Below are 25,026 nucleotides of genomic sequence, written 5' to 3' on the forward strand. Positions count from 1 at the left end.
CAAGTACATTTAATAAATCCCAAGTTTCATTAAATATACAGCCACAATCTCTTCTATCAGTGCATCACACCAACCAAGGTTGGCGAGACTTCATGAACAGTTTTAGGGATTGAAACATGATCTTCTGATGCAATAAGAGAGCTGGAAGATGAAGAAAAACAATATTATGGCACAAAAGATGAAATAGGATAAATATACCGACATATAACCTTTCGAAGGGAAACACAAAGATTGAGAATAGAACCAGATTCACTGGAGGCTGGAACTACCAATGTAGAGTTTGGTAGCAGGACATGGGTTTTGAGCTTCTTATCGTCTTCAGTACACATAGATAATAGGTGTCTGAGACTGAGTGTATTTTGATAATCTACCCGTGTTAAAATATCATACATTGAAGATAAAGAAAAGAACAGTATTCTCTAGGAAAGTGGCCCAAGTAGAAACAGAAAAATGTGATGAGAAGAATAACATTCATAACCTTTCTGAAGAAGCGTCATTCATTTTTTTTATTAATACTGAAGATGCTCCATTCATTAAATCCAAGGGCCAAGGGCTTATAATTTGTCAACCTCTGAGAATTTTAAAATGGAAAACCATAACTGCCAAGACATGCTTAACCCTAATTCCAATATACTAGTTGAGCTTCCTTGATGCTAATTCCCAACCTTGAATACATTCTTAAAGGCTAATATTGCCGAATTTGAATGATCATGTTAACTGCTTCTACTAGACATTGCACTTCCAATTCTCTTAATGGATCCATGTGCTCCTGAAATCACCAGTCTCAGTTTTTGAAGGAACATATTTTCACAATCACTAATCGAAGATGAACAGGGCAAGGCCATAGCAGCGATTAAAACAAAATTTTCTCCATTTCCAACATCGATCTCATATAAATAGGGAAAAACCTCCTGAAAATCATGTATCAACGTCTCATAGAACGACTTACTTGGAGGGATTACATTGACAACAAAAATCTCAGATTCACAAAGAATTGATCTAGCAGACAAAAGAACATCCTTCCTAACAAATTACATTGGTGGATCACTAACACCAATTCTCAGATTATCAGAATGCAAATCAACCATAATCACATCAAACTTGGGATCAGTATGACCTACATCTCCATGTGCAAGTTTATCCATAAGTTTCATGCCATCTCCAACACAAACCCGAATTTGATCCCCATCCTCCAACCCAAAGTACTTGTGAGCAACCCTTGACACCTCTTCATCAACCTCAACGCCACTAACCTCATAGTCCAGTTGTGTTTTCACCCAACTAGAGCTCCACCTAACCCAAGACACAAAGCTTTAGGTCTTAACCCAGCTTCAACAAGCTCTTCGATCCGTGATCCAATCAATGCAAGACTAGCTACCATTGGCACCAAAAAAACATGCACTAAAGCCCCCAAATCAGGGCTAAACTCCAAACTATAGCTTCCTATTTCAAGTGAATCCAAGCAAGAAAACCCCTTGGGCACAATTCGAATCTCCGTTTGAACCAAATTAGGCATCCGTTTAAACCTTAATCTCCTCCTAAATTCCCTTCCTTGATCAGCACTCTCTATCTCAACATCTTCAACAAGCATTTCACCAACAAATGACACTGTCCTCATAAAGCAAAAAGGGTAATTCCAAGTTTCCATTTTTTAAGTAAATTTTAGGAGACAAAGCAATTACCAGCGGCTTGAGAGTCATCTCCAGGTTGTTCAGGGATTCAGAATCGATGCAACGGCGGTAAACGGAAGGTGAAGTAGAGCCGTGATGATAGGTAGTTGTTGTCCGATTAATATGAGGCGTTGGATGTTAGGGGAAGCGAGGAGGAGTTGGATGTGACAGGCCTCCGTCGAGAAGAGCCAGTCGGACTCGCGGTGTTTGGGGACGATCGTGGCGACGACACTCGGAATGGGAGGAGATGAGGTGAAGGTGGAGGGGAGAATCGGTGAGTCGAGGTCGGATGGGTGGGGAAGCGAGTGAGGGATTGGGGTTTGGGATGGTGAAGGAGAGGAAGTGGGAGGGATGTATGGTTTCCAAGATAGAAAAGTTTACTGTCATTCGTTAATCTTCTCAGAGCTTTGGGCTTCTGCAATGCCTTCAACAGCTGAGTTGACAAATCCCTCGATTGTACTTGACAAGGCTGGAAGGAGGACATAATATTACCCGTTTCTGGAGCACTAGTTTGTTTGAATAATATTACTCTAAATAATAACAATGATAAATGGAATAAAATTATTTTCTAGAACAAAACAGTGAGAATTAGGAATGATGAAATTATTTAATTCAAAATTTCTTTATTAGATTCAATTATATATAATCAGATTCTTTTAGAAATAGATTTGATTGAAACTAAATTTTGTGGAAAATAAAGTAAACTGAGTTTATCTTTCAAATAAATGTGAGGAAACTTATTTATTTTAAGTTCAACACAAATTTTAATTTTTAAAATTCAAGTCAAATTCGAATATAACTCAACCCATACATATCACTAATTAAGATAACTTCTGTACAGTCTAAAAAAATCTAAGAATTAATGTGAATAAAATCAAATAATTTCATGAACTATGTGAGTTAAAAAATTATTAGTGGTGTAAGAGAAAGACTTACTTGTATATGTATTATATTGGAATTTTAATTTATCAACAATTAATTAATCTAGTGAGGTGGAACATTAATTCATGTAAAGCGGAAATGCATTGGAATTTTAATTTTTGTGGATAGTGCAAGTTATATTGGAAAGATCATCCTCATATTGAGTCTCTACATTATTCTATTTAGATCAGTCAACTAATAGATTGAATATCAGTAATTTTTATAGTATATATACATCTTATGTCAGTTTTAATAATGTTTATCATTTGCCATTAACAATGGCGTCTGTTTACATATATATCATTTGTCTAAATGATTTGATTAAAATGATGTAGAAAGAGTCAAATGAATAGAACAATGGTTAAAAATGACGTTGAAGTTGTAAGACGACAATGGGTTTTAAGGTTTTTTATGTAAAATTCGAGTTCGTTGAATCTGAATGGCTAAGATTAGGTAGTGGTTACTTATAATCCAAGATGCCGTGTCTTGAGGTGTATTCATGTACTATAGTCTTTTAAACTTATTGAAAATACTCTATCTGATTCTAATATAATATGTCAATGTTTATATCTTATATCATGCAGTTATGGTAGCATATGTCTATTTGCTTTAGGTCATAGATTCTGGCATTCTAGTTTTCCGCTTTAACTGGTATGGAAAATAATGATGGACCTAGAAGGCTTCACTTTTGCAGGAAAATAAATGAGAATTATTGTGTTTGATTTCCGCCCTCGGACAAAGCAGGTCAGCTTAGGAATGACAACGGGTCGGGTTTTGTTCCCCCGTCTCCGAATCTGAAATGAATCTCTGTCCCCGATTTCGACCCGATTTTCGACGGATTTTTTATCGGTGCGTCCCGTCGGAGATTTTTTTTATCCCGTCTTCGAACCCGACCCGAAATATTATACCTGAACCCGAACCCAAAAATATTTTATATATAATTAATATAAAATATATAAAATATTATATATATATATAATCGGGGCAGGTCGGGGATACCTTATCCCGAATTCGACCGGAACAAATCCCCGATACCCGACCCAACCCGATATCATTCAACCTGACCCGACCCGAACGTAATCGGATTTTGAGTTTTCCCGTCGAGTTCGGGTCATACTGCCATCCATAGGTCAACTTTAGCAATCTATTCTTTGGTTTCCTCTTATATTGTCAATATATATTTATGTACTTCTATATTCTATTTATTTGCCTAGCAGCTAAGTATTCGCTTAGTTTTGGGTTAGGGATGGTCAAAATAGTCGAACCCGGCGGGTTCTAACCCGACCCTACTTAGGGACGTTTTCTTTTTGAAATTTCATGTTCGGGGTAGGGTGGAACTTGATTTAAGGTGAAAAATCATCGATCCAACCTAACATGCTATAAATTATTAGTCTACCCTTTTATATAATATATTTAAGGTTTTAGGGATTTTTATTTTTATAGTGTTAAAATATATTCTTTAATTGTTAAAAATTTAGTAAATTATTATAAAATATATTATTTTAAACGTATAAAATACAGTAAATGAATATAAATATATTATTATAAAATATATTATTTTAATTATTTGAAAATGTTAATATATTCAGATAGAGTTGAGCCGGGGTCGGGTTTTAATCTAAAAATCGGGCTGGATAAAAGCTAGCAATCATCGGGGGCGGGGTCGGGGAGGCGAAAAACCACCCAGCCTCGTGCCCAACTGCTCATCCCTACTTCTATTTGCATGTATTTCCCTGCTTAAAGAGCTGACTCTACTCCCCAAGTCTAAAATAAGAATAAATAATTATCTGTTTTTTGTTTTCTTTTTTGATAATATATATGTCCATTTTTTATACGAATAAAGACTCGAAAGAGGTTTTATTTTTAGTATTTTCAGAAGAATATAAAAATGAGGTAGGTGCAATTTCTACTACGCGTAGCGCATGGGATTATTTTGGATGCCAGGGGGGAGATGAATCATATAATGATCTCTATGACTACAACACTGCTGATTTTTGTCTCCCTGTGTATTTACCTATTTCAGTCAATTTATAAGGTTTATACTTGGTTGTGTTTTGCTCTTCTTTTCAAGCTGATATAATGCAGTGTCTTGTAATTAACTTTTGATTTTATATTCAATGGAAATAATATGCCAGAATTGCTTAAGTTCATGAAATGTGCAAGTTTCAAGGAAGTTCAAAGTTCCAATTATTATTATTATTTTTACATTGATTTTGAAAAGGATAACACTAAACTATCCTATTCGTTGACCTTACAGATCATATATTTAAGTAATTTATATGAAGGGATTAATGTGGTTGTAATTTTTCTATGTAGAGACGTGTCATATTTGATGCATTACTGAGATGTGGAAAGCCAGCAAGAGTCTGGGATCTTTATGCCTTTACTTGTGTACCATCCGAATTCAGTAATCCAAATTTAAAGGTCCGCTTACTGAATGAATACTTCCGCCTTCTTGAAAAAGGCCATCGTGCATCAGTGGATATGGTTGAAGATGGGTCATTTACATTGCCTAATTATTTATGGAGAATAAGTAATAAAAATTCCAGCTATACAATGTGTCCGAGTTATCCATTTGCATTGATTGTTCCAAAAAGCATCAGGTAAGGCATTGAGATCCCCTTTGAGATAACAAGAGGAAGATGTTAAACAAAACCAGATCCAATCTTTCCTCATTTTCACTTTTGAATCACGTTATAGTGGATGAGGCTGGTTTCATAATTTTTGCTATAGCTAAGGAACTAATTTTTGTTCATGGCTACTAATGCTAGTGACGAAGAAGTGATCCAAGCTTCAACTTTTCGTGCAAGGTGTAGGATACCTGTAGTTTCTTGGTGTCACCCTGGTATGCAACAATTTGTGTCTATGTTGTGTGTGTGCGCGTGAGTTTGTTTCTAAATATATGTCCAAAATTTGTGATGCATTTTTCTATAATAAAATTTGTGATACATGCGTTTAATAACAGGAACTGGAGCAGTTCTTGCCCGTTCATCACAACCTTTCGTTGGTCTTATGATGAATATGAGGAGGTATGCCTAAGTACTTGAGTAACCCTAAAGCCCTTCTGAAGTTTCTTTATAAAATGACACCCCGGATAAAATGACATCTATAACAAAAATATGATTTGGTTTTTATCTAATTTTTTATTTAGTTGGTCTTATGATGAATATGAGGAGGTATTCCTAAGTTCTTGATTAACCCCAAAGCCCTTCAGTGAGAAATAAGCTTGGTATATATTGCAATGCTTGTTTTCCTACTTTAAAATACTCCTGGAATAAGAGGTGCATATCATCCGTCAAATTAAAATGTGTTAATTTATTTTATATTTCACCAAATTTTACAATGACATCATTTTCACGATAATGTGGGAGCTTGCTCATAGAGAAAGATCTTCATGTTTTTAAGGAACCAATTTTTTTAGAATATGCCCTGATAATATTCGTGGTTTTTGAGCTGCAAATGGTTTGATTATGAAAGTAATGTTTGTATAGGAACTGCTGTTGTTACCTTTATTTAGTATGATTTCTTCTGCCAATTTAGGAAGCTATATATTGCTGATGCAAGACCAAGAAAAAATGCATTGGCAAATGGAGCAATGGGAGGGGACTCAGAATCTTCTTCAAATTATTTTCAATCTGAGGTCTGTCTTAAGTTTGAGCTTGGAAGATATGCATCTCCGTGTCAAAAGTTAGTGACCTGAGTTTCTTCTATTCTCCTTATCAGGTAGTTTTTTTTGGGATAGACAACATACATGCAATGAGAGAAAGTTTTGCTCGGCTTAGAGACTATTTAGATACTCACGGTGCTGCTTCATCAGATGGAATGTCATCATTTTTGGTTAGTCCTTCAGTCTTATCTGTATTAAGATCTTGATCTGTTATATTATTGAAGTACATCAACTCACCCTTTTCGGACTGGTGCATTTAGACAGAATCAAGAGGATATTTTGTGCATTAAATTGGTAAAAATTCATGAAGAACTAAGGTGCATAAACCTTCTCGCTAAAGAAATTATAATCTACTTCACTTTTGGTGGACAAAAGGCTAGCTGATAATGCAAAGGGTATACTTATTATGATTTCCCCTTATTGGTAATGGATTGTTTTCAATGATTTGTATGAATTACTTGGTATTGTAGTGACAGTGGTCAGTCAGATTTTTCAGAGCATCTGAGATTGGTATTATCAAGAACATAAGTTGACAAGAATTTCACATGAAGTTGTATATGGTCCTGTCAATTATGTTCATGCATGATAGTATTATAGTGAACATCTAATCTATGGCCATTGTAACTTACAGAGACACGGTGGTTGGACCTGGGGTGGAGGAAATCTGAGCAGTATGTCTGCTTCAGTATCAACCCTTGGTGACAGTGGTTGGTTAGTGCATGTTCAAAGTGTCTTGGCTGGTTCAGCTTGGATTGCTGGACGCATTGCTTTGGAATCAGCATCCGTGCTTGTGCATTGCAGGTCAGTATTATTTTTAGTTCATGCCTTCATCTATTGATATCTTCATCTTCGTTGCATTCAATTACTCTTATCTATTTATTTTGAAGTTGATTTCTGGATAGGAAATCCTCTCTGTTCTCTTTCAGGCATTGTTTCAATGCCATTTACCATAATCTTTGTAACTTAGTGATCAGCATTATTGTTTTCTTTCTGATCTCATAAGTTCAAATTATTCTTGCTTATGTATCATTGTTTAATTGGGAACCTATGTCACTTTGTGAAATGGACTTCACGACTTCGATTGGTGCAATAAGTCATTTTAACTTTTTAATTTGGTTTGACCGAGTTGATTAGGTGGACCAAATCTAAAATTGTTAAAAATGAGAAAAGAAAAGAGAACATATGAAAAACTATGTAATAATTCAACCCTGAGCCCTCTGGAAACCTCAAGGCATAATTCATTGTGATATAAAATGCGAGTCAGATGTCAGGCTTAAACCCAATTTACCTTAGAAAATAGATAAAGGGAAAAAGATTAAAAAAAAATCTACCTTTCTATCCTCATCAGTACACTCTACACCATGAGGTCACTGCCATAAAAATAAAGAAAAATATAAATTCTCTTCTAATCTCCTCAGTCATTCCGTATTCTTGCTTATGTGTCATTGTTTAACGGGGAACCTAGGTCACTTAGTGAAATGGACTTCATGACTTCGATTTGGTGCAATAAATCATTGAACTTTTTAATTTGGTTTGACCAAGCTGGTTAGGTGGCTTAAAATTAAAATTGTTAACAATGAGAAACGAAAAGAGAACATGTTACAATCTAATCAACACTAAGCCCTGTAGAAATCTCAAGGCAAAATTCATTTGTTATATAAAATACAAGTCAGATGTCAGGCCCAAATCCAATTTACCTTCGAAAGTAGATAACAAAAGATAAAAAAAAATTCTACCCCCTCATTAGTACACCCTATGCCCTATGGCATGAGGCCACTGCCAAGCTCATTTTCCCTCCCCCACCCCTTTAATAAATAAATAAATAAAAACACCCTTCTAGTCTCCATAGTCAGCCAACAACTGCATCTACCAGTAAATTATGTGAATAACCTTACATGCATTGTTGTTTACCTTTACTTTTTTTTCATGACATCTAGCTTGTCAGTTTAATTTTCTTTTCTGACTACTATTTAGTGATGGATGGGATAGAACAAGTCAACTGGTTTCACTTGCAAACCTGATGCTAGATCCATATTACCGGACATTCGCAGGTTTTCAGGTATTTTTCTGAGCAATGACATTATCAGCAATTCCCTCCATCCTTTGCATTTCCAATTTTTTTGAATCTGTCTCTCATTTGCAGCACTACAGCTTAAGCCGCATATTATGTACTAAATTTTGCTTGTACCCCTTCCTGTTTACTTCCACTTTGTGAGACTTCATTACATTTTTGGTATTACTTTTGAGAGAAATAATTGTTATGTACCCCCAACAAAAAAATGTTTTGCAGTTTCAATTCCCTTCAGTCACATCCACATGGGATTCTGATAGTTTTTCAGTGTCCCTGAGAACTTGGGACTTGGAATGACAACTTAAATAAATGTCTTGTTCTGGACTATTTTATCTTAATACAGGCACTTGTTGAAAAAGATTGGCTAGCATTTGGTCACCCTTTCGCAGATCGCATCGGATTGCCAAGCATGTCTGGAACTTCTTTTGATTTAACCAGGCAATCTTCTACTGGAAGTATTTCATCATCTCCAGCGCGCCAATCTTCAGGATCATTCACACCTCAAGCTTCTAATTCATCTCATGCGCAGAACAATTATTCCCCCATATTCTTGCAGCTGCACATGCTGAGATTTTTTTTGTTATTCTCTCACTGAAGTTGATTTCTTTGTAGATAATGTTCACATCTAATGGAATTGTGATTTTATAAGGGAAAATTATTATAATTATTTGGTAGAAGATTCCTTCTTTTAACTTTAAACACATTTTATTCTCCCTTAACAAGAAAGTAGAAACAACATGAAAGAACCGTTAAAAGGTTGATGAAATATGCTGAAAATTAGATGTAAAATGGATCTTTTAATTCCATGTTTTTTGTTTAAAGGAGTTTCCCAAACTAGTAGGCCACGCTTGTATTTTCACTAAAATCTTTGGAGGCTTCAATTTCTCATGAATCATGTAAATAATAAATATCATAATTTTTTCTGATTGTTAATTAATCAGTATAATTTTGGTTTAATTTGAGATCTGATTGTGTTGGTTGTTTTGCAGTGGGTTGATTGTTCCCAGTTGTGTTTGCTTTCGAGTTCTCCTCAGTATGCATCTTTCTTTTATGCATGACATTAATTTCTTGTCATATCAAATATAATACATTTTTTGTAACGTTGTCCACTTGTCCTCTGTTTTTTCCCATAGTTATTTTCTTGCTTTGTGGTGGTTTAGGCTTTCCTAGTGGAACTCTTGGACAGTGTTCTTTCCTGTCGTTTTGGAAATTTCTTGTGTAACAGGTAATTTCTCTATCAGTAGCTTTAGCCTGCTGTGTCAGCTTTAGTTGTGCTTTCAGAAGAATAAAATTTGTTTTTTTTTGGGTGGGGTGGGAGGTTCTGGGGAACAATGGTTCAACAAACATATAAGGCATTTAGAGGCGCACAGGTGATAATTGCCCATTCTATATATTTGGTTGTGTTATGAAACACAAATCAATTCCTTTGAACTAACTTCCGTCTTTGTTTCCCATCCTCAGTGATCAATACCTTATATAGCTAAAATTTGTAGGATACTTTTATGTCACATCAAACATATTCTGAACCATTGGCTTTACTTGAGACAGATGCAATTTGCTTCTGTGATTGCATTGGGTTTATTCCATTTGATTGTTTCCATTCAAAATCATACTGACTTTTTGATTTTCATAATTTGGCACTTGTATGAAAAAATAGTGTGTATTTGTCAGTAACACCTATGGGCATCTTGATTCTGGAATTATTATGTTTATTGTTGCAATCTTCTGCATTTCTAAAAGATCAGATGATTTGTAAGCTTGCAGAACGTGGAACAAAGTGTTCTTTCTACCTTCAAGTATGAGTTATACAATTTTTTTCATAAACTTTTGAGGAACCTAAAATTATTTTCTTCACTTGTTAGTTTCCTCCAAACCCCCATCTGATATCTCAAGTAACTTGTTTTTATTTTCAGTGAGGAGTGACAACAATGTGGTTGTGTTATGAAACACAAATCAATTCCTTCGAACTAACTCCCATCTTTTCCCATCCTCAATGATCAATACCTTATAGAACTAAAATTTATAAGATACTTTTATGTCACAGCAAACATAGTCTGAACAATAGCTTTACTTGAGACAGATGCAAACCAGTCATCTATTACCTCTTCATTCAAAATCATACTGCCTTTTTAATTTTCATAATTTGGCACTTGTATGGAAAAATTGTGTATATTTGTAACACCTATGGGCATCTTGATTCTGGAATTATTATTTTTATTGTTGCAAACTTCTGCATTTCAAAAAGATCAGATGATTTGTAAGCTTGCAGAATGTGGAACAAAGTGTATTGTTCTTTCTACCTTCAAGTATGAGTTATACAATTTTTTTCATAAACTTTTGAAGAACCTAAAATTATTTTCTTCACTTGTTATTATTTTCCTCCAAACCCCGTCTGATTTCTCAGGTAACTTTTTTTTTCAGTGAGAAGGAGAGGCAACAATGTGGTGTCTATGAAGCTTGTGGATGCTTGAAGGCCTATTTGGCTGATCTTTGTTTTCAGAGGGGAGTTCACATGCCCATTATAACCTATTCTATGAGCCATTGAAACATGATGGTCCACTTTTCCCCCCAGCTGCTGCTTTGGCCCCAATTCCATCTTCGCTGGTCTTGTCCTTGTGAATCCCAAGCTGATGAGCTCGAGGCTAAATGCAGGAACGTGGCTGTAAAGTTTTCTGAACTGAGAAACGTATTTGAAAACTGGGAATTGAAAGAATTTTTGTAAAAGAGAATAGAAATAAATTCACTTTTATGTTTCTTTGAAAAATTCTAGGCCTACTATATACAAGAAACTAATCTATTCTAATGCTTACAATCTGCGAAGTACTAGAGATTAGATAGCAACAAATCAGGTATTGATATTGAGAAAAATAAAAGTAAAATAATATTCCTAAACTAGCTCCTAGAAATATGGAAATTAATAAATTGATGAACTGAGAAAGGTATTTGAAAAACTGGGAATTGAAAGAATTTCTGTAAAAGAGAACAGAAATAAATTTACTTTTATGTTTCTTTGAAAAATTCTAGGCCTACAATATACAAGAAACTATCCTATTCTAATACTTAGAATCTGTGAAGTACTAGAGATTAGATAGTAACAAGTCAGGTATTGATACTGAGAAAAATAAAAGTAAATAATATTCCTAAACTAACTCCTAGAAATATGGAAATTAATAAATTGATGAACGGTCAATGCTCCCCTTCAAGCTGATGAATAGATGTTCACCATTTCCAGCACTTTAGAAATTGGTCTAGGAAGTCCTTTTCTAAGGACATATGCTATCTATTGTTGTCTAGGAAAAGAAAAGCAATATAATTTTTAATTTTTAGACTTAAAACCATGGGAGAGAGAGTTAGAGAGAGATAAGAAAAGTCAAGTTTCTTAGTCAGAGTTCGAGAGGTTCCCTTTGGAATAACCTGGCCCGTATTCGTTGATAATCTCAGTAGGAGAGTTCACAGGGGAGCTTTATGGGAACGGTTTAAACACCATGGGAAGGTCACCAGGGTATTCATTCCTATTATTAATAAGAGATTGAATTAGAAGGATGTTACGTTTGCTTTTGTTCATTTCGAGTGTAAGGTGGATATGCTTAACGTTGTTGAGAAGATGAACAATGCCATGTTGGATGGGAGGAGAATCAAATTAGGTGTTGAAAAATATGAGAAACCTCGGTTCCAGAGGAGGTCGGGTGGTGCGAATACTGAGGGGTCAAAAAGTGTAGAAGTTGGGGGGTCGAGGACGAGAGGATTGAAATCCCCTATGTAATCTGAGAAAAAGACGACCTTGCTTAACAAGTTTCACGATGGTAGGTCATACAAAGATACAGTGGTTGGGGATAGTAGTCCATCAGTAGGTTCGTAGGATAGAATCATTGGAGGTCTAGAGGCGACGAAAAGACCTTTGAATGTATTTATTTCGGTTGAGGATAGGGAGTAGTTAAATTCATCCTTAACCGACATCTGTAAGTCGGTCTTCGATGTTGAGTTTGTCCAGAAGGCTATTTGGAATGAGGGCTTCAACGCGAAGGTGGTCAAGTGGGGATACACAAGGAATGCGTTCATCATCGTCTTCCCGTCGGAGAAAGAGAAGAAGAAAGCGCTGGAGGAGAAGTTGGAGGAACTGAGCTTCTGGTTCGAGAGGTTGGAGCCAGTCTCGGTGGATGGGAGTGCTCCTTTAGCGTTTTGTGCGGTTTCCATGATCGAAGTTCCCTTAAACTGCTTGAATGAATCATTTCTTTCTAATCTGGCATCTAGATGGGGGTAGTTGGTGAAGATTCAAGAAGAAACTCTCCAAATGGTGGATTGCAGAGTAGATCAATTGCTTCTGAGGATCGAAAACCCCTTTGATGTCCTAACCCATATCACTATCAATACGAACGAGATATCGTATGTGATAAAAATCAAGGTTAAGTTGACTGAGGATTTTTTCCTAAATTATATGTTTTAGATGAAGAGGATGTGTCCATACAAGCCTTGGAGGACTCATCAAAATGTAGTAGGAGGGTTGATCAGGGTGGCCGGATGGGTCAGAAAGTTCAACAGACAGTGTCGACTTCTCAAGAAAGGGTGGAGGCTTGTATACGGGGAGATCGGACAGGTGGCAACATAGGGAACTCTTTCAGGATTAATGATATGGGAGGCTCAAGGTAGATTTCTTCAACAGGTTTGTTGAGGGACGAGTCAATTAAAGGTGTGGACCCCACTCAGTAGGCTATGTTGGGAGAAATTAATGGGGGTAGTGAAAACGGTAAGCGTTTAGATGGAATTTCGAACGGACTTGACTCTCATTTACAGGTTAATGGGTCCAATAGGAGACTGAATATTTTTATTGAGAGTGGGCTAGATAAAGATAAACTTAGTAGGCAGTTAGGAGTTGATGCTAATAGATTTGTTGAGTCGAGTGTCTCACAAGCTGGATCAGCTTCCCCTAATGGGGCCCCTTATTCGGTTCGACGTCCGTAGTCAGGTAGAAGTGCTTCTGTCGGTAGAGCTGAGAGTGGATTCTTCGATTGAGTTTATTCGAGATCAAGAAGGAGGGGAGCTAAGAGCTGCAGTGGTCAAGGAGTATCAATTTTATCTTCGAAAAGACTGGAGCTAGAGATGAAGGCGTTAGAATGCCAGCGAATTGTTGGGCGTCACGTTTAGAGGTGGGAATAAAGCTTTTATGAACAAAGTTGTAACTTTGGCAAATGAGATAGGGAAGCAGGAGGGAAAGTTAATTAGAATGGGTATTTAAGGTATTGGAGTTATCAGTATGGGTAAGTTGTCCTTAGTGTCATGGAATGTCAGAGGTTTGGGTATGAGGGTTAAAGCTAGAGTTGTAAGGCGGTTAACTGACGAGAAGAAACCCACTTTTCTATTTATTAAAGAATCAAAAGTTGAAGTAGTGTGCCCAGTGTTATTACGGAAAATTAGGGGGAAGTTGCTATGTGCTTTGGCGGTGTCTTCTGCAGTTGGCTCTGCTAGTGGTTTTTTTTTATATGGAATGAGAATGAGTTTGTGGCCTAGTCAGAGTACATCCATAGAAGGTTTGTTGCAATCACTGGCAAATTGGAAGGTATATCCAGTATTTGTTGTTTCATAAATGTGTATGGTCCGAGTATTGATTCAGAGAAAGAAGAGTTCTTTGGAGATTTTTAGTCCTTCATAAAGCAACTTGATTGTCCAATGTGTTTGGGCGAAGATTTTAATGCGGTCTTATCGCATGAGGAGAAATTAGGTGGACATGCGAATTCATTTTCCCTGGGTTTATTTAATGATTTTGTTTGCAAGGAGAATATGGTGGATATTCATTTTCTATGTTTTTTTAGCAAAGTCGTGTATTAGGAAATTTTTTGAGATGTCGAGTACTGATGTTATTTGGGACAGGCACGTGTGGTTAGGGATAGCCCTGCCTCGAGTAGAAACATTTGTCTGGCAGGTCGTTCATCAAAGATTGGCGGTGAAAGAGGATTTGCTGATGCGTGGAGTCGCAGTGATCAAGGATACACTTTGTCCGCTGTGTGGCAAGTTCTTGGAGTTTGTTCCTCACTTATTTGTGCATTGTGAGGTGGTTTGGGGCTTATGGTATAGATTCCTACATCTTTGGAATGTTTCCTTTGTTGTTCCAAAGAGTCTGTTTACTCTGATCTTTGGTTGGGCAGATTTAGTTCCGCGATCCATTATTTGGACTTTCATTCCTGGGGCGGTAATGTGGTCGGTTTGGAAGTGTAGGAATGAAATCATTTTTGGAAAAGGTAAGTTGGACTTAACGCTGCTGTTTGTTCTGGTAAGGTATAGGATTACAGCCTGGTTTATAGCTAGATTTTCGGATATGGTTATTCCTTTTGATTCTCTCGTGGGTGATCTAAAAGTAGCAAATTTTGTCGTGAGTACTAAGAAGGATAATTCTTTCTTGGAGCGTTGGGTTCCTCCTCCTTTGGGGTTTTTCAAACTAAATGTGGATGATGCTATGGTAAATGGGTGGTCAAGAGGAGGTATTGGTGGCTTGCTAAGGGATAGTGATGGTGTGATGTTTGGTTCATTCTCAGAGAGCGTTGGTTCTGTGCCTCCTAACCTAGCTAAATTATTGGCAATTAAAAGGGGTCTGCTATTATTTGTGGAGTCCGGTTGTGATTCAAGGGGGCTTATTCTAGAATCGAATTGTTCTACTACTTTGGAGTGGATTAAAAATACGGGTTGCTGCACTCTGTTGTTCGAGTCATTGGTGAAAGACATTGCTACTTTAGTGGTTGACCATGAAGTTATAGTTAGGCATACTTTGAGATCAGCCAATTGGGAGGTGGATGGTTGGCTAAGGCTGGAATAGGATGATATTGTGTTGTAGGTCAGGGTATTTATGTTTAGCTCTAGGTTTTATGGTAGTTGTTGTAGTGTGTGTTTTATGTTTTTGGTTGGGTTATGCATTATGGTGGGTATTGTTTGTATTGTACGAGTTTTGTTATAAGTATTTCATTAATAAATTTTTTAGACACTCTTTTTCTCCTTTCAATGTCCGCCAAGCTACATATGTAGTTTAAAGGTTATGAAGGGGTTTTTTTAACAAGGCCTCCCATATTTTTATCAAAAAAATTGTTGTCTAGGCACATTGGTCAAGCAATTACCCCATCTAATATTTCTTCTTTGATAAGATATCAATCTCTCCTAACATGTTTTGTTTAGTCATGATGAACTGGAATATGTGCACTACTTATGGCTGCTTTAATGTCACTAGATAGCTTCATAGACACTGTATTGGGAACATTCTGTTCTTCCATTAGCCTCAACCAAATCAGCTCACAAGTTCCCCGTGAAGGGTTATAATTCAGACTATGTGCTGCTGCAAGCTACCAATCACTGGCTTCTTATCCAATACGAATTTAATCGCCATCACTATGAACAAGAATGATTTACATAATCTATAGGCAGATCTTACAAATATGTATGATATTGATTAATGTATTGGAAAGTAATGGGCAAAATAATAATGGACTGGATCTCAAACCCTTCTTGTTTCTTCAGGTAACCTGTCATATTCGGAAACTCTTAAATCCATAATCCACTAGCCATTAATTCTGAATTTTCAAACAAGTCAGAGGAACCTTTGGGTTATAGAATAGTTTGATGTTGGAACATGAGTAACAGCATGGCATTCAGCGATTAAAGAACAGAGAAATTGGCTGTTACGTTTCATTAAGGAATTCTGGGTACATTATACAAAGAAGTATCCCTTTTCTAATGCTTAGAATCTGTTAATTATTAGGAATTAAGAAGCATGAAGTTAGAAATGATACGGAGTGATCAATGAAAAACAAACCCTAAACTAACACCTAGAAATCTGGAAATTAATAAATTGATGAGCTGTCAACAGTGTTCTGTTTTGCTGTTTTCGGCCTAATTGTCACCTCTGATTTTTCAGAAACACATGATGTACTGGATAAATTGGGAACATGTAACTGTTCTTGCTAAGCAAAAGTTTTTTTTTTAATATTAATTGGTTGCTGCGATGCTAGCAGGCTAAAGAAGCTGCTGAAATGAAAGCTAAAGAATACGCGTTGGCCATGGAAACATTGAAAGCAGAGTTACTGAATGAGAAACGGCGCAGTAGCTCAGCAATGAACTTGGCCAAAAGAGCCAGCAAGGAAGGTGCTGCCATTAAGCGAGCCATACAGTCACTGGGGTGCAGGGTTAACTTCACAAGTAATGGCAACTGTACTCTTGATGTTGAAATCAATCCAACAGAAACTCAGGAAAAATCTATGCAGTTTTCTCCTCTGAGAGAATCTGACGGTACAGTGCATGATGACAAATCAGATTTATCTGTTTCAATTACAGTTGTGTCAGATGATGTTGTTTCCAGCAGTCCACTTGGTGGAGTATGTGAAACTTTATGTCCTTTGCGTACACAGGATGGCAGCTGCCAGTGGCCAAATGCTGGTTGTGCTCGGCTTGGTAGTCAGTTTGTTGGACTGAAGGCAAATTTGATGCATTTGATCACCTTTCTATTTATGATAGTAATTTTGAGTCTGAATGAAAATTTGAAGTTGTAGTTTCTATATATAATCCAATGTCACAGATCCAATACACGAAACAGGAGATTTTCACTCTTGTCCGAAACTGGCTTGTAGGTAGGCAGCATAAAGGTACTGTCTCTGCTTTTCAGACTAATCTGGCGATACCTTGTTTGGAGAATGTAGAATCATTCGTTATCTATCTAGTTTAGATACGATAGAGGGCAGATACTTGAACTCGTGCATTCAAGAAGCAATGCATTTGATGCTGGTTCAGTTCTCGGTACCCTCTTCAGTATAAGCTTCTATTACATGGCCGTTCTTTTCTTGAATAAGATTAGTTAGGTAAAGATTCCAAAACCTACTCATTTCCCTCACTATCACCCCATAATTAATGTATACTGATTGACTGGCTTCATACAGGTCCACTTGTAAAAGTTCCTTGGCTTGATCTTCATACAGGTTAATGAAGAAGATGACTTCTTGCCTGCTTGAATGAAATTGGAAGCAGATATTAACCTGTAACTAGATTGACTGGCATGAAGCCCAATTCACTTGCTCATAGAATGTCTTTTAGTACATTTAGTATTCCCCTGATTCTAGGAGTCAAATCCTTGTTTGCATGAATATTTGTCCCAGAAGATGAGGATTTTGAAGGCTTTTGGTGTTGTTTGGAAGCTGTCCTTGTTTCCGTGCTTCGAGCAACCGCTCAGTAAACTGGCTCGGCACTTGGAAGCCACCAAGGTAACTAAACAAACCTAACACAATCAATTCTTTTGCTGATGGTTGTTGGTGAAGAAAGGCAAACATTTCAGTTTTCACTCCAGTAATATAGAAGAAGAAAAATAAACCTTACATATACATGAACTCTTAAGTTGATGTATAGTCTGGACAATGTGTATTTTCATTTCAGTTTTCAAAGTTTTTTAATATTTATATAGATTTTGATACTTTTGTGTATTAGTGCGAGTCATATGATCATAGACTGGCGGTGTTTCGTCTTTGTTACCTTATCTTCTAGGGTTAGATCATTAAACTGTTCTAATGATGATAATTTTACAATGTAGAAAATAAGATGAATACGATGTTATTTTTTTATATAAATTTTTGTGTTGAATTATATAAATATATAGTGTTTTGAACATTATTGTGAATAAATATTCAAACATGATATGGAAACATGAATTATCCAAGTGTCAGGTATATGACCTTGCCATCTATGTCAAGTATAATTTTTTTTGATAGGAAGGTAGGCCTTGTTAAAAACTCCCTTCATACTAGAATAGCCCTGATAGCTGATAGCGGGAGGAGGAAAAAAGTGACTCAATGTTTTATTAATCTGATAAGGAGCTTACATAATATTAAAGAAACCAGAATCATCCCTGGCCCTTAGCTATTCCCCATTAACCTAGTGACCTTGCAAAAACAAACATTAACCCTCACCCTGATTCAATTTTAACTCCTAGGTTGAGTCTAGGGGATTACAGTATCCAAAGAGAAAATTAAGGACAATAGTCACTAAAACACTCATACATAAATAAAAATACTAAACTCATATATGCGAAAAAAATGAAACATTCTATTGAGAATGACGTCCATCATCAAAATAACCTAGTAACATTTATAAAATTCATTGTCTCTGTTGGACGATAAGCTTTATAAAGTGATAAAAGAGCGGTAAACGAATCAAACAATTTGGCAGACTGCTTCGCTATACAAATTCTGATTATATCGACAAACAATCTTTTACTAAATAGGATATCTGATAATACATGACCATCGACAAAACCAATCAGAAAGAAAAATGTCGTGGGGATCTTTGTGTGAGTACCAACACGATCACTTATGTATGCAAAAAAGTACCAAAAGCCACAAAGAAAGTGCCACAAGAGTAGAGAAAAACGGGTCACAAGGATAAATATTCTTTTTTAAAATTAAAAAATTCAAGAAAAAAAAGGAAACCAAAAGATAGATATTCTTATAATATGAAAAAGAAACAGAAAAATAATAATCACCGGTGATTAGTAATTAATATTAAAATTTATGTCGTAGTCGGCTAAACAAAAATCAAGGGGAAATAGAAAGACGACACAAAAAAATGTAAGAAACCCTAAAGTATTTTGGTTTTCATTATTGAAGTTTGAAAAATCATATTATGAAAGTGACATTAAGATTGGCATGACATACTAAACTAGGGGTGAGCAAAATTTGACTAAAAAAATTTGATTTTTTCGACTTGATTCGAAAAAATTTCGAGTTCAAATATATTTGTAAAATACAACTCGAATAGTAACTTGAATAATTCAAAATTTTTTGTAATTAGTAGATTGGTTTTCAAGTTTGAGTTGAGTTCCTGGACTCTATCATAAATGTCTATCACATATGAAAAAAAATATGAAGAAATACACTTATATATGGTTATAAAAATTCATTTAAATTGGAATCAAATAATATCATAATATTATAAACATTTATAATTAAATTTAAACAGAAACTCGAAAATTTGACTCGACTCGACTAGAAAAAATTTCCAGTCAACTTGGAGTTGTAAAATTAGACTCGTCAACTCTAATAACTTAAAAATTATTGACTCGACTCGATCGAACACTCACCCTTATAATAAAGCACTTGAAATTTTGTTTTCTTTAATAAATTAACATTTTTCAATAAATGGACATCATGTTGATGTAAAGGAGAATGTAGATTATTAAATTATTGTTAAATTTAATTTCAAAGTTAAATTGTAATAAAAAATAATTATATTTATTTTATAAAATTATATTAGTTATAATATAACTTATAGATTATTATAAAATTATATTTATAACATAAATTAAATATATTAATTGTATAATAAACATTTATAATTTATATTATAAAACTGAAGAATAAGAATAAAATAAACTTAAGAGAGAAATTATTGGCATGTGGGGAGTAAGCCGTATGCCGCTGGTGCTTTAGGAAGTTGTTGAAATTGTGAGAAGGTTTCTAGACTCTTTCGAAATGTCGAAGATCTGAAGAGTATCAAAACTCGTTGGATTTGGATCAAAGTGTGTGGTTCTCTTCTTAAAACTTCTTGGTATAAGATAGTTTGCTTCTCCTTCACATACCTAAGCATGCTTCAATTGTTTGGATGGTTATTTTGGATAGAATTCATACTAAGGATAGACTTTTACGTATGGGAATGAATGTTAATAGTAACTGTGTTCTTTGTCATAATGTTGTTGAGTGTAGAAATCATGTGTTTTTTGAGTGCTCTTATTTGAGGAGAATCTGGGCATCTACGTTACGGTTGGTTGATTGTTTCAGTAGTAAATCTCTCATTGTCCTTATTCTTAAGTTAGCTTGGAATGTTGTTGTTTGCTTTATTTGAGAGGAACACAATTTCAAGTAATTCAAGAATTGTAAGTGTGAATCTCTCGAACGAGGAAACTTGTTTGGATTAGAATTGCAGAGAGGTCCATTGATATAATGGATCCTATTAATGTGAAGTTATGTTTCCAATGAGAGATCCCTGCTTAGTTTATTCTTAAACGTTTGGTTTGTTTATTCTCTGTAGCATATCAGTCTGCTTTCTTGGGTAATAAATTTATTATCCAGAAAAAAAAACGTATAGTTGATAATGTTAATGATCGTAACATAATATTTAAAACTTCAGTGATGAAAACATAAACATGCCAAATTTTAGTGACATTTGGTGTAGTTTATCATAAAAACTCATCTAGGTTTAAGATGCCACCCACTTAGCCGCCTATTTGCAACATTATAGCCCGCAGGTGTACACTGAAAACGAAACGAAGTTTCTGCAAAACAATTTAACCATGTTTCTGTCAAGATTTGTAGGGAGGACAGCTCTATTGGCAGCTGCTAAATCGGAAAGCTCATCCGCCTTCTCCGCCGCCGCCGCATCTAACCCTCTTGAGCAGTTTTTTGAGGCTGATAGAAACCCCGATGATCAAAAGCCTGTCTACGGTACTTTCTATAATTTTTCCGTTTTTCTGAACACGGGTTTCCATTCGTTATTTCTCATTTGCTATAGTAAAGTAAAAGCCACCGGAAATCTTTCAGCTTCTTTGACTTTTCGAATCTGTCGATTACTGGTACCATTTACATGCTAGTTTATGTCATTCACTGCATGCAAATGTTTTGTTTCATTAATGAGACTGTTTCCCAATGTTGGAGTAATATTTCAACTTAAAGAGTCCAAGATATGATACAAATTGCAATTTTAAAGGCTTAATCGAATTTTAGGTGCCATTTATTTGAATAAACAAGTATGACTATTGAGAAATTTGTAATCTGTTGAAAAGATGCAAATAATTCTAGCTAAAAATCAACTCTCTTACATCATCTTATAAGGTACGGTTAATTTCTATGTTAATCAACTTTCAGTCACCTGAAATTTAATCCTGATGCTAGTGATGTCGTAATTAAGAAATATTCAATACACCACAGACATCATTCTTCCTGCCACCTTAGGTGAAAAATCTATTTTATCACTCTGTATTTATAAAGTTATTTACTGCATGTTTAAACTGAGTCATCCATCGTTTCAATAAATTTGGATTTAGAGGTTATCTGTTAGTAGGTGTTGTGGGATAGATTACAACTTTGGAAAGCTGAAGTTCTTTTCATAACTACATCAAATAAGGTTTTCAATCCCTGCCCCTAAAGTGCCGGCTCTAATTCAAGACCCAAACCGACCCATGTTATCTGCATTTTTTAACAGATTACAAGTTTCTCAATCCTTGCTAGTTCAAGTTCAAGGGCTTTTCTGGTTTGTGCAGTTTCTTCTTAAAATCTCGTTTTTGTCAGGTCGAAGTTGGAAAGCTTCTGAACTGCGTCTGAGGTCCTGGGATGATCTCCATAAGCTATGGTATGTTCTGTTGAAAGAGAAAAACATGCTGATGACACAACGACAGATGCTTCAAGCCCAGAATCTACGCTTTTCCAATCCAGAACGCATCCCCAAGGTATAATAACCTTGCTGCTACTGCTTGTCATTTGATCTAATTTGTGATTATTGTTGCTGGAATATCCTCAAGGGTCTGTGTGGATGAGGTATTTTAGAAAGTAAATTAATTTGTTAGGATATGACTTTACATGCTTTAAATCCAATTGCCTACTGGGATTTCTTTTGCTGCTGATGAAATTTAGGTGAGGAAGTCGATGTGCCGTATCAAGCAAGTACTTACAGAAAGAGCAATTGAAGATCCTGATCCGAGGAGGACTGCAGAGATGAAGAGGATGATAAATGCTCTATGATATTGTACTAAACTGCCTATCACTTTTCTTGAAGCCTTCGAATTGTTTTCTTGTGAGATTTGATGTTGCCTTACTGTTCTATGTGTAGGATTGCATCCTTCCATTATTGAATCAAACACAGTAGGTTTTTAGGGACATTACTTGTCTGTCTTTGTCTGTTTTGGATACGAACCACATAATCAAAAGGAATGACCCATTGGTGTGTATTCAATCAATAATTGCAGCTGATCATGAAGAAACACTTTTTAGTCTTTGCCTTCTGCACTACGTTACTTTCTTGAAATGGGGTTGATGTAAGTCTTCAAGGAATCATGAAAAACAGAGTTCTTTAGTTATGCCACATGCAATGGCTTATTAAATTTTATTTTATTTTGTGGTTCTTTTAGATACCATCTGTGCCTAATTAACATTTTTTCCCTTCTTTCTCATTTGCAAGAGAAAAAATGGCATCCTCCCTCTTAAATGCCTTTGTCACTGCTGTTAAAACAAAGGAAATAGATTAATTGGTGGAACAGACTTTGATAGTTCAGAAGCAAGCGAAAATGTATACTTGCAATCCATTTTTCTATTATTTAAGTAGATTAATTAATTGTTGGAATAAACATGTGTTGTGTTAACCAGCATTGAATATGCCTGTGGCGATTTGAGAGTAAAGATGGCAGCTGAAGTTTTCACAAGTAACTATGATGAACCAAGAAGTTCATGTATGTATGTAGGAGGAATTTAACTCCTAGGTGTGCCATAAAGGTCGATTTGCAGAAGGTCTTTGACTCTGTAAGCTGGGAGTTTTTGAAGAATGTTTTGGCTACTTTGGGGCTTCTTGGGGTTTTTAGAAGGTGGATAGAGGCTTGTATTACTGCCTCTAAGTTTTCAGTGATCTTTAATGGCAGTTTGGTGGGGGTATTTTGGTGGGAAAAAGGGTGCGAGACAAGGTGATCCTTTGTCACCTTACTTATTTGTCATGGTGATGAAATGTGCTTTCTTATTTGTTGGATGTTGCAGTTAAAGAGGGAATTTTTAAGTATCATCCTAAGTGTAAGAGGATTTTTCTGACTCACTTATGCTTTGTTAATGATCTGCTCATCTTCTGTAAGGGCTATGTGGATTTTGTGATGGGAATGAAGAGTGTTATTGAGGTGTTCTATAAGATTTTTGCTTGAAGTTGAATGTTGATAAGACTGAAACTTTTGTGTGTGGCTTAGATGAGGGGGTTTTGGATAGTATTAAGGGTGCTATGGGATTCAGTGAGGGCAAACTCCCTGTTAAGTATCTTGGTGTGCCTTTAGTGACTAGAAAGCTTACTGAAAAAGATTGTTTGCCATTGTTGGAGAAAGTTCAGGGTAAGCTTGCAATCTGGTCGCATAGGAAGTTGAGTTATGAGGGGAGGATGTAGCTTATCAAGGTCGTGCTATTTAGTATTTCCAATTTTTGGTGCAAGCAGCTGGCCCTTCCTAAGACTGTGATTAGAAGGATTGAGCAATTATGCATGAGAATCGTGATACTTCGGCTAAGGGAGTGAGAGTGAGTTGGGGGCAGATTTGGTCTTGTAGTTGCTCATTAAAAACATTCTTGCTGATGAGGGCTCTTTGTGGGTGGCTTGGATCAAGACTTATGCTCTAAAAGGTCATGATTATTGGTCGACAGAGTGTAAACTGTTTCATAGTTGGGTTTTGAAGAAATTGATTAAGTCGAGAGAAGAGGTTGCAGGTCTGTTTACTAGAGTGGTGGACTGAAAAAAGGTGAAGTGTAGGTGGATTTGGGAGAGTATTAGAGACAAGAAGTAGAAAGTTAAATGGCATAAGTTAATTTGGTTTTCTTGGCATGTTCCTAAACTTTCTATTGTGTCCCTGATGGCCATTATTGATAGACTTCCTACGAGAGATAGGCTAGCTCGTATGAGCATTGGGATGGACAGAGGATGTGTATTGTGTGGCTTGGATGAGAAATCTCGAAATCATATCTTTGGTGATTGTCCTTATGCTTGTCGAGTGTGGGATGTTGTGTTGCAGGCTTGCAGGCTCCCTTGTAGGCTGCGGGGTTGGGAGGATAACCTCACTTGGTTGATCTGTAACTTAAGAGGTAACTTTCTAATTGTTTGCATCTTGAAGATTGCTTGGACCAACTTCCTGTACTTTATTTGGGAGGAACGTAATTTCATAATTTTTAGGGGAGTTGAGAGATCTTTGGAGGTGGTGTATGGGAAGATCAAGGATATCGTGTGCTCAAGATTGTTTGGCTACTTCTTTAAGCAGGATGGGGTGAATTTACAGCTTTGTGAAGATTGGGGGTTAGTGTAGGGACCTAGGGAGTTGCTTTATTTGGTTGTTTTTCTTAGTTGTGTGTCTTTGTTTGTTTGCCATTGGTTGGCTTGTTCTAATTCTTGGTTTTGTATGAGGTGTTATTGACTGGTTTGTTGTTGCAGTTGTTAATGCATTCTTTAGAATTTGGAACGAAATTTACTTGTAAAAAAAAGAAGAAAAAGTTCATGTATCAACCAAGATTTGTTTATGCTTGAGAAGAAAAATCCAACACCTTACAATTGTATCAGATTATAAAATCACGATATTATTGAAAAAATAATATTTAAACTAAATTGTAATAAAAAATTAATTATATTTATTTTATGAAAACATATTAATTATAATACAAGTTATAAATTATTATAAAATATATTTATAATATAGATTAAGGTTTCTCAAAAAAATAATATAAATTAAAATATATAATAAGTATTTATAGTTTATATTATAAAAATAAAAAATTAATGAAGAATAAGAGTAAAATAATAAAAAATATATATATAATTGATAATGTTCTGTGACCGTTACATAAAATTTAAAACTTGAGTGATGAAAACATAAACATTCCGAACTTAGTGACATTTAATATAGTTTTCCGTAAAAACTCGTATAGGTTTAGGATTCCACCCAGTTGGCCGCCCCGACT

General features: G+C 35.7%; 3 protein-coding genes and 1 pseudogene across 3 annotated transcripts; 3 read left to right on the forward strand and 1 right to left on the reverse strand.

Annotated features, from left to right (window-relative positions):
• Positions 1 to 713: 713 nt before the first annotated feature.
• Positions 714 to 1,648, reverse strand: LOC120144377. Its single transcript, XM_039158448.1, has 3 exons — positions 1,326 to 1,648; positions 1,053 to 1,293; positions 714 to 911 (listed from the first exon to the last, which is right to left on the reverse strand). The coding sequence occupies exons 1-3, from the start codon at positions 1,646 to 1,648 to the stop codon at positions 714 to 716; spliced, it is 762 nt and encodes a 253-aa protein (XP_039014379.1).
• Positions 1,649 to 3,257: 1,609 nt separating this feature from the next.
• On the forward strand, positions 3,258 to 16,838 carry LOC120144378 (annotated as a pseudogene).
• A 3,768-nt stretch (positions 16,839 to 20,606) lies between these two features.
• On the forward strand, positions 20,607 to 22,291 carry LOC120144354 (39S ribosomal protein L47, mitochondrial-like). The gene is made up of 3 exons (XM_039158438.1): positions 20,607 to 20,787; positions 21,631 to 21,788; positions 21,973 to 22,291. Exons 1-3 carry the CDS (start codon positions 20,637 to 20,639, stop codon positions 22,078 to 22,080), a joined length of 417 nt encoding a protein of 138 aa, XP_039014369.1. The 5' UTR covers positions 20,607 to 20,636; the 3' UTR covers positions 22,081 to 22,291.
• A 1,639-nt stretch (positions 22,292 to 23,930) lies between these two features.
• LOC120144379 lies at positions 23,931 to 24,509 on the forward strand. Its single transcript, XM_039158449.1, has 2 exons — positions 23,931 to 24,367; positions 24,503 to 24,509. Exons 1-2 carry the CDS (start codon positions 23,931 to 23,933, stop codon positions 24,507 to 24,509), a joined length of 444 nt encoding a protein of 147 aa, XP_039014380.1.
• The last annotated feature ends 517 nt before the right edge of the window (positions 24,510 to 25,026 follow it).

This window comes from Hibiscus syriacus, unplaced genomic scaffold (genome assembly GCF_006381635.1).
Source record: "Hibiscus syriacus cultivar Baekdansim isolate YM2019G1 unplaced genomic scaffold, ASM638163v2 tig00110889_pilon, whole genome shotgun sequence".
Taxonomy (NCBI): domain Eukaryota; kingdom Viridiplantae; phylum Streptophyta; class Magnoliopsida; order Malvales; family Malvaceae; genus Hibiscus; species Hibiscus syriacus.

Bases quoted from the DNA above. Each gene is read 5' to 3' on its own strand.
- LOC120144377 (XM_039158448.1), bottom strand. From the start codon at position 1,648: ATGGAAACTTGGAATTACCCTTTTTGCTTTATGAGGACAGTGTCATTT. The intron at 1,294-1,325 runs GTTAAGACCTAA...GTCTTGGGTTAG, and splicing joins GAAGAGCTTGTTGAAGCTGG to GTGGAGCTCTAGTTGGGTGA. The intron at 912-1,052 runs GTTAGTGATCCA...CATGATTTTCAG, and splicing joins CTGATAATCTGAGAATTGGT to GAGGTTTTTCCCTATTTATA.
- LOC120144354 (XM_039158438.1), top strand. From the start codon at position 20,637: ATGTTTCTGTCAAGATTTGTAGGGAGGACAGCTCTATTGGCAGCTGCT. The intron at 20,788-21,630 runs GTACTTTCTATA...CGTTTTTGTCAG, and splicing joins TGATCAAAAGCCTGTCTACG to GTCGAAGTTGGAAAGCTTCT. The intron at 21,789-21,972 runs GTATAATAACCT...GATGAAATTTAG, and splicing joins ATCCAGAACGCATCCCCAAG to GTGAGGAAGTCGATGTGCCG.
- LOC120144379 (XM_039158449.1), top strand. From the start codon at position 23,931: ATGGCCATTATTGATAGACTTCCTACGAGAGATAGGCTAGCTCGTATG.